Source organism: Oncorhynchus tshawytscha, linkage group LG17 (genome assembly GCF_018296145.1).
Source record: "Oncorhynchus tshawytscha isolate Ot180627B linkage group LG17, Otsh_v2.0, whole genome shotgun sequence".
Lineage (NCBI taxonomy): Eukaryota > Metazoa > Chordata > Actinopteri > Salmoniformes > Salmonidae > Oncorhynchus > Oncorhynchus tshawytscha.
Window position 1 is genome coordinate 18,437,136 of NC_056445.1, and position 9,622 is coordinate 18,446,757.

The 9,622-nt window shown below is 40.7% G+C and overlaps 1 protein-coding gene across 1 annotated transcript; it reads right to left on the bottom strand.

The window, feature by feature from the left end:
* Positions 1–224: 224 nt before the first annotated feature.
* On the bottom strand, positions 225–8,984 carry LOC112216986 (fibroblast growth factor 4B-like). The gene is made up of 3 exons (XM_024377170.2): positions 8,226–8,984; positions 7,615–7,718; positions 225–5,022 (listed from the first exon to the last, which is right to left on the bottom strand). Exons 1-3 carry the CDS (start codon positions 8,563–8,565, stop codon positions 4,843–4,845), a joined length of 624 nt encoding a protein of 207 aa, XP_024232938.2. The 5' UTR covers positions 8,566–8,984; the 3' UTR covers positions 225–4,842.
* Between the last annotated feature and the right edge of the window lie 638 nt (positions 8,985–9,622).

Consider the following 9,622-nt stretch of genomic DNA (forward strand, 5'->3'; position numbering starts at 1 on the left):
TAAAATAGTAGATCACCTTAAGTATTGCAATAGGCTGTAGAGGGCACAGTGCACTGGTCAGTGTGCATTACACACTATATGTTTGGTAAGTCACTCATCTTTGTGTGGGAGGTGCTAGGAAGAGATCAAGTTGATCTCTCCTAGGTGACATGTACATTATTCTCTGTCACCTTTAACAAAGCCATCCAGCCCCGGGCTCAATAAGAAACCAAGAGAACAACAAGTATAAAACAAACGTTTATTGGTATCTCAGGAATACAGTAGAATGCTGTGCACAGCACATACGTACAAAAATAAAAGGAAAAACATTTTCAATATATTAGTATTCTTACGTACCCTCATCAGTTTTTCAGAAATAAATGATTGCAGAAGTCTACTATTTTACAATCGTCATAACAAATTAAAACTAAGGCAGAAGGTGAGGTATATGTTAACAGAGAGAAGGGGCATAGGTGGAAGCTCACTCCCCTTAGTGCAGGGGTACAAAACCAAGAGAACGAAAGTTTTGCCGAAACTCACAAGGGAAACACATGCAGACACACTCCCAATCAAGCTTGGTGGGCTTCAGACAGCTTTAAGAGTTAGCGGAGCATGATAACAGGATGCCTTCTCTGCTGAAGTTAATTGACGCATTTCACAAATCATTTTCAAAAAGAACTAGAATTTATTGCGGTCGTATGTTTTGGTCAAGTCTGATAGGGAACAGAATATCAACCGGTAATCTTTAGGCTTCCAGCTTTTAGTTGCCTCACTATCCCGTTACCATGCTCAGACATAGGAAAGACACCATTTTATAAGCTACTTTAAGATAGCAAACTTTCACTTTTCACAAGCAGCACTACTTTCAATATTTTCAAGATCTCTGATAAGGTGCACCTTTGACATCTTGTTGACTTTGAGGGAGGGTGTGCAAGACTCACACACACACACAGACACACACACAGACACACACACAGACACACACACACACACACGCACACACACTTCACACCCTGGTATGTTGACATGAGGATTTAGCTGTTAAATGAACTCACATTGAACTTATTAAATACATATTTGCCTCACTTTTATCAGAACAATGTATCTGATTATTTTTTTTTTCGTTTTAACTTTTACCCATGTCAAAAACTATCCCAGAATGTTTTCATGTAATACCACATGCAGTCAAAGCGGCAATAAGTCTTTAGTCTGATCTCTGAGAACACTCTTTAACCAATAGACAAACAACAGGATTTACTTCCAGGACATAGATTCTCATTACAACATGTTAGGAAAAGGAGATTTGATCCAGGCCACAATACCGTGTGACAGATTCATTGCATGTCCATAATAATCCATCCTAAAAAAGTAAGTTCCTGTTGCACACCACTAGTAAGTGTACAGGTAGGTAGGTGCTGCCCTTTAGAGAAAGCTTCCATCAATCCTGAAAATAACCTCAACGGACTCTTGTAAACTGTGGAAATTGTTTAACAGTTACTCTGCAATATGAAACTCCCTTGCAATACTCCAATGTGCCACTAAAATCTTTAAATAACCGCTCCAAGACCTCTCTGTAAAGACTGTGAAAGTGTAAGGGAAGGGTTGTTTTAGATAGGATTGGAAGCTCTTGTCCACAGTCTTTTGATATCAGAGCCTTGGTTCTCAGGCAGAGCCAGGTGATTCCTGAAGAGCAGTTGGTTGGTTGACGTCACAGTGGCCCACAAGGCCTGCTGTAGAGACACAGAGAAGTGGGAGGATAGAGACTTGCAGTGACTTTGCTCTTTGTCTCAAGTACTGCATCAAGTCTGCAGAGGTCCCCTCCCTGGAAGTATTTGGATGTAGGCTACGCACAAGTGTGTGAGGGAAGGGGTGTGAGAGGAGCAAAAATTACATCTACATTCACATTAATGCAGGGTAGACTCATCAAACCAAGTGTTTGAACTTCGGCAAGAGAAATTAAAGACATAACTCAAACAACTGTAGATCTCAGACACATGTATTCTCAGCCAGGCAATCAGATATGAAAAGTGACAATGACAGTTGTATATATTTTTTTTAAAGCTACAGTCTATGATTCGAAAAACAAAACACTGCCTAGCCACTAGTTTTTATAGTTTTAACCTATTTTTACAATTACATTGCTCACAAACAGTGGAATAGACCAAGCTTATATTTTGGGTTCTGATGGGGTAAGACTGTTTAACTAAGGTCATGAGGCATTTCTATGTTATATTCCTTAAGAATAAATGGCTATAAAGGCTCATTACATTACATTTAATGTCCAAAAATGGATGCACCAATCACAGACTGTAGCTTTAAAGCCACGTTTATAAGGGCAATTAAGGACAAGATGGAATCTTGGAGACTACTGATGGTCTTTCTTTGGAGACCATTCAAACAGTGCATAAAGAATTCCATAAATAAATAATCAACCCAGCACAGCCCTGTATGTCCCTTTAAAACCAATCAACTAGCTTTACATCAAATTAATCAAATAGAGAGATAACACTATCAAATAGAGACAAACATTGATTTGATGGGAGGTGACCCAAATAGCAGACCACCCTGGACACAGAGTCAGGGTCAACACTGGTCCATGACTCTGACCGTGAACTTAAAAAGGACTAAAGCAGAAGAGGAATCTCCTGGGTTACTGCTGGAATCCCAAGGTCCCTCCAGCCCCATGGGGTTTCACAGGGGTATCTGAAGACCGGGGTGGTACTTTTTAAAGGGGAGTATGTGGGGAGCAGCCAGTCATCCTGGATGAGACACATTCTTGCAGGCGATTCAACAAACAGAGACAGCAGGCCACATCCCATAAGTCTTTCCTAGGTTAAAATAGTCCTGCTCCTCCTCGGCTCCACCAAAGAGAACATTCCCAGAGGGTGACTTGGGGTCGGGTAGAATGAGAAGCCTCAGTTTTCAAGTAAGCAGCAGCAGAGGAAAGAACACTATCAACTATGAGGCACTGCACTGTCCTTCAGTCCAGTGCTGCACATTGACTCCAGGAACTGAGCCTCCTGTAATTACATTTAAAACCATCCAACTACAGCTTCCAACAACTTTCTGCCACTGCAATGGTGTTGCAGAGCACACTGATCTGGGATTTCACCAAACACATTAACAAACAACTAAATAAATAATCATGTATGGGAACGATTCTCACTAACATAAAAGACATCAGGCACCATCATGGATGGTCACTGTGCAACCTGAACTACGCAACTTGTTCCTGGTTATTTTTTTCTGTTTCACATTTGTCAATATTTACATCATTTTTCATTGGCTTAATAGACGTGTTTATGTATGGCGATGCACAAAAGCTTGCAATTTTACATTTCACACACTCACCCAAAGCCAAACACTAAAGGTTTTGGGTATGTCAGCAGTGTCCCAGTTTGTGAGCAGATACATGTTCTATTGTGCGTTCTTATGCTAGTCCCTTTTTCAGTTCATTTCAAGCCATGACGCAAAGGAGCTCTGAGACAAAGGAGGTTTAAGTCCAGTCTGTAACACATAACTGCCCCACCGTGTTTAAATGACCTTGTGGAGAGACTAGTCTCACATGGCGGTTAAACTTCTACTGTGGGTGGGCAACTGAGTTCCTCCCCACACTCATGGAAGTTCTCCTCTAGTCTTCTCTCTGTGTACCAGAGTGTATATTACTTAATCGATCTAATAACAGAAAAAGAAAATAAACCAGAGATAGACCTGCCCCCCCCCACGCCCTCCTTGGAGTGTCAGCCCTATTTCTGACTACAGTGGGTGTCTCTTACATGCAAGTTTAAGGGGGGCACAAGTGGGAACACCAAGGCACCTTCACATCGTGCAGCAAGGGAAGTGCATTTAAGAAGTCTCTTTAAGAAAATAGCAAACCAGCAAGTGCTCAAAGGTCTCAGAAAAAGGATAAACTAAACAGGTATTTCCTTGAGCATACAGTAACTCCATGCATCTCTTTATCCAGTCAAGTGGTTTTTTGAGGTAATAAAAAGTATCCATTTCACTCCTAAAAGCTAAGGATATTAGTCATCCACCCCGAAGACGGGGTGAAGCAGCCCCAGTATCTGTGAGTTAGAGATGTCTTTAACGCCCAGGAAGCTCCGATTCAAACTTCCATTAGACAGCTATGCAAGCATTATAATGTCAAAATATGTTTGTTATGAAGTTTGACTGAGCAAATATGTAGTTTGGCTGAGCAACTATCTTAATTTACTCAAGTTACGACCAGTATGTATTTCCAGAAAAGGTGTCAATAAAAATTGAGAAGCAACAGAAAAAATGCCTATTCAGCACATCCAATCACTCATTAATGCCACGCACAGGTCCGAAGTTTACAACATCTCAATACATTGGAGGTGCGAAATAAGAAAAAAATGTTAGTTGCTTGTAAATGTTTTGTTTGTCCTTTTTTGGAAGTCCATACCGGCTGTAACGGGATTAAATGACGATAGTTTGTCAGCTGAAAGTATTTTGACATTATAACACTTGCAGGTCTGTCTAATGGGAGTTGGATTTGGAGCTTCCTGGGAGTTAGAAAGAAGACACGTCATACTCATCATCGACATCTCTAACGCACAGATACTGGGGCAGGGTGAAGCGTACTTCCATTATGGCACGCATCAAAGTAAAGCGAAGACTGGCAAAGGCTCCTCAATCGATAATGATATGTGATAAGCAGCAAATAACGACACATACATAAGTTCTAATACAAAGGTAGCTATCCAAATATACATATATAAAGATAATAAATACTTGTGTAGTTTTTGCAGTCCTTTTGTAATGGTGTATATGTATACTGTGTAATTCTATATTACCTGGGAGAACATCCACATGTGCAAATTAGTGAGTTATTGCCAACTTTGATCATAATAATCGTGGGAGGAAGTGTGTGACAGTCATGGCGGTGGTTGCCTTGTTGCCTCTCTTTGCGCGGCCATGTTTGCTGAGGGCGATGTAGGAGCCCTTGTAAACCGAAGACTCATAGGCATTATAGTTGTTTGGCAGCAAGGTCTCCTTGAACTTGCACTCGTCCCGGAAGAATTTCTAAAAATGGCAAATGGAGAGACAAGGTCAACAAAAATCTCAAGTTAGGAGGACCACAGGATGAACATTACACTACAAGCGTGCTTTGGCAAAAGCTTAGATGGATGGCATAGTTTCTCTTGCTGCACCAGACCACATGACACAGTTCAGTAGACAAATATTGTTGGGGAACATTTGAGATGGATTATATTTTGCTCATTATTAAAGGGGCAGTGCATTCAAAAACCTGATTTCCAGTTTTTGTAATGATATTTCCAAACTATGAGGTTGAAATAACGCTCTGAAATTGTGAAAATTATGATAATGTCCTTTTAGTGTAAGAGCTTTTGGAAAAAAACGCCTAGAATTTCAGCCTGTTAAGGTGGGATGGAGTTTTGGCCCACAGCATGACATCATAATCTGATCTGGTTATTCTGACCATTTTTTTTTTGCATATGTATCCTCCTACTGTGAAGGGGTAAACGGGTCAGGCTCTATAGTCTAAATGATCCTATCCACCAATCATGGTTGTTTATGTAAATATATTTCAATTTGTATCAACCCACCTACATGATCAGACATAATTTCAATGGCAAAAGTGAAGTAAATTATAAAAAACATATTTGGAGTTATTTTCCAAGAAATAGACATACAGTGATAATTAAACATCTTAATTAAAAAGACTGCATGCTGGCTTTAAATAACCACTTCAAACTTCTAAACCATATGCTCTAAATGTCTGTTGTAACGCAGTCATTCATATTCAATCATTTACAAGTTGTATAGTAATCATTTTTTTGACAATTTTTCATTTTTCATGATTCAAGTATTGGGTTTTCTGCCAATCTAACATAAACATACAGACAATAAACTATTTCAAGAGTTTTCAAAATACAGAGGAAACAGAGGACTGGACTAAATGTGGTTAAAAAGAGTTCAGACACTCCTTGTTCATCAACTTCATGACGAATCATTTCCTGCTGATTTACAGTGTCTTGTCAAACTGAACATATTAAAATACATTTCAGAAAGTTGTAGATCTCCTCCACGGCAATAGATTTGGATGTTTCCTGCAGCTAAACACTACTCAGTTCAGTCAGTTTCTCAACCCAGAAGCCCAACATAGCGAGACTTCCGGAAACCCTTGCGAGGTCAATGAGAGAAGTGAAAAAAAGTATTCCTTAGTTTTTAATTTTCTCGAAATCTGACACTTACATGTTGTAATTTTTGTCAAAAACAAGTTTATATCAAAGGAGTGCCTTTGATTGGTGGCCTGCACATGCGCAGTTCGACACCGAACGACCATTAGTACCGATTATGTGTTTCTGCGCATGAGTTTAGCTAGCCAACGTTGCCATGACATCACCTACAAGCATGATAGGGGATTTCTATTGGAGATGCAGTTTCTACATACTGTAAAAACTTAAATTAATAGCCAGAGCGGTTTATTTGCTTCAATCACCGAACACAACTGGCGCATACATTATAACACTTGCAGATCTGTCTAATGGGAGTTTGAATTGGAGGCTTCCATTTGAGCAAGGAATCTATTGCTCAATAACATGTTGAAAAGACTACCACACTTTATTGTGACCAGTATGACCAGTATAAACATTATAATAACACATCCATTGCAGATCAGACTTGCAATTTCAGCTTCAGCATCATTCTCTCACTCTTTGTATCCACTGTAATTGAGGCGACCATGTCAACCCACACTGCAGTCTCATCCATAGCAATACTGTTGCTCTCCTGTATCTTCTATTGCGCAATCTTTACCATTTGCACTGAAGTTCACTTGTAAACAATGTATTTAGATCCATCGTTTATTTGAAACATGCCCGGCTATTAAAAGGAACAGGCAGCTATTTGTGACTGCATTTAATTTAAGTTTTATGGTATCTTCATACTTAACCATCTTTGACTGCAGGACAAAAGCTGGGTGCAGTTTTATAGGCTAAAATGTCAGACCCTAATGTTTGCCAATTCACACCAATTTACAGCAGTAGGCAAACACTGTGGTGCAATATTTTCATTCAACAATGGGCCATAAAATCAATCTTGATATAATCAATGCTAAAACTCCTTCACTTTAGATTAGTAGTCCTACCATGAAAGTTGATTGATTCCTTCAATAAATAACTTTAGACATTCAACTGCCAGAAAAGCAATTAGATGATTGATGGACTATTTGGCTAATGTTAACTAACGAGTTCAATAAGCATCGGTTATATCGTCTTATTCAACAGATCATATTTCAATAAGAATGATATGTTTGTTATCGTTTACAAAACCCCTTTCCATTATTCTACACGGGCTACAGAAAGACCATACTGAAACAAGTTATACCCTGGGCAATTGGGAATTATGAATAATTTATAATGGATTCATTCCGTGCTTCATGAACGCTCCCATCAGTGAGGTAATATTTGATTCACAGAGAACAAAATAATGCAGAGGCTCTACTTAACGAAACAAATTATTCATAAAATATCATTTGTAATAACATATTAACAAATAATTTAGCTAATCTCAAACACATTGCGTTTTTCTCCATCTCTCTTAGAAACAGCATGCCCAGCAATAGAGGGAAATACAATTGCGCACACCTACCGTTCCATACAACCTTCCTCTGCTGTTCATTGCGACAAACAGCTCACTTCTCACCCCATACATACTTAGCACTCCTATCTCCACCGTAGAGATCTCTATTAGACCTAGTCAAACAAAGCATGGTGTTATACAGAGGAACCTTGTCAAATTGACATTGTATCAATGCGTTTGATTACGGTGGAACAAAGACGTGCATGATGCAGCGGTGGGTGTAACCTTGTAGGTGGCTACTCTGCATGCATCGTCTTTGTTCTATCATTTGTGGAGCAATGCTGTTCATTTCCTATTGCCCAAATAAATATATATCATAACTGCACTTTCTGACGTGCAAGGCAATCCTTTTCTGGGCCACAGAAGGAGCCAGTGTAAAAATAAGTTGGCGTCTATATTGGTCCAAGCATTCATGTCATGTTTTGGCCTGGGAAGATATTTAGCACTGACTGATACAAGGTTTTTTAATAGATTTGTCTTTGCTTTGAGAGACATTCAATGTTGTCGACCCCAATGATTAAATATCATGCAAGACCGACAAGGAGCTCTCAAGTCGCCTTTACTTGGGACCGCTCATATTATATGTTCTCTATTGAATTACATTTCAGGATGCGACTCACTGTACTGGTTCTCATTATGTACACCGTTTATCCTGCCGTCAGGGAGGATCTGCAGGTGAAATCCAATGCCCACATTGCAGTAAAGTCGCCGCACTCTCTTGATGCCCAGCAAATAGTCACTCTCCCAGTTCATGTCCGATTTCGACCCAGAGATTCCCAGAACAGAGCGGGAAAAGAGGGTCTCCCACCTTTGCTCCAATAAAGTTGCATTAGTCCTGCTTGGAATCGGATATGATGACACAATCCCCAATAGAGACCCCAAGAGAACAATTGCAGTCAACGTCCAGTGCGTGCTTGCCTCGTTGCACATACCGATGAAGAACCTTTGCGCAATGGCCATCCAGTTTACCTTCGGGGCACGTGGTCAAAGTTAATGGCCCTAAAAATACCTCTCTTCTTGTTTTTCTTCCTTCGGCATGGCGGTAAAGGCTTATTTTTGGAAGGCAGGTCAGGTCTTCTGGCATGAAATGACAGCCCGAAAGAGGAGTAGAGAAAGGAGAGAGTGTGACAGAGCTTGAGGTGGTGGTGATGATCATCTTTTGCAGCTCCGCGCCTCTCTCGATAGGCAACGCTGGCTGTGGAGAATACCACTCACCAAAAACCTATGTCACCTTGCCAGGCACTCGCATCCTTATATGACATCACTCTGACTTCATTGCTGCCCGTCGAAGTGAGGGAGGGGAGAGAGGAAGAAAAAGTTGCAACCCAGCAAGTGTATGCAGCAAGCGCTGAGCTGCAAGTCTGATGAGAGTATGTGCAGCCGCTGTCACCTCACATGTGAGATGGGGCAGGGGGAGAGGAGTTTCATTGGGTAGAGTTGAGCAATCATGGGATGCGATGGGGTACTTCGACCGAGCCCAAATTGGGACGCTGGTCATATGTCTGACAGGCTGCTTCCTTATTTAGAATGAAGGTGTAAAAACAGTCCAGTAGTCACCGGAGAGCAATGGCAATCCTGTCCGCCACTTCCTTCGCTGTTTGCTCAGGAAGTTTACACAACAACACATTTCGGAATGCTTGGACATATTTCTTATTATTATTTCGGAATGTCTGGAAAGTTTATTATATAGAGAATGCACTTGTCACCGATTAAAAAAGGAAAACCCATATTAACATGTCACAGGAATGTGAGTGATTTTTCTGTCTCCGGGTTCCCTCACCCTCTCCCCCTCAAACTTCGGGATACTGGAAAACGCGGTGTTATTGTCAGCCTTGAACAGACTACATAATACATATGCCGCGGGGAATGCCCATACGTCAGAGAGTGCCATGCTACGTGGTTCCCCAAGTGCTCTGGGTGCCAAGGAGCACAAGTCAAGTCATACCTTGGCAACCACTAAGAGGGGCGCTGTTGCTGATACACAAACAACAGTTATATGAAATCATTGCTTTGCTTT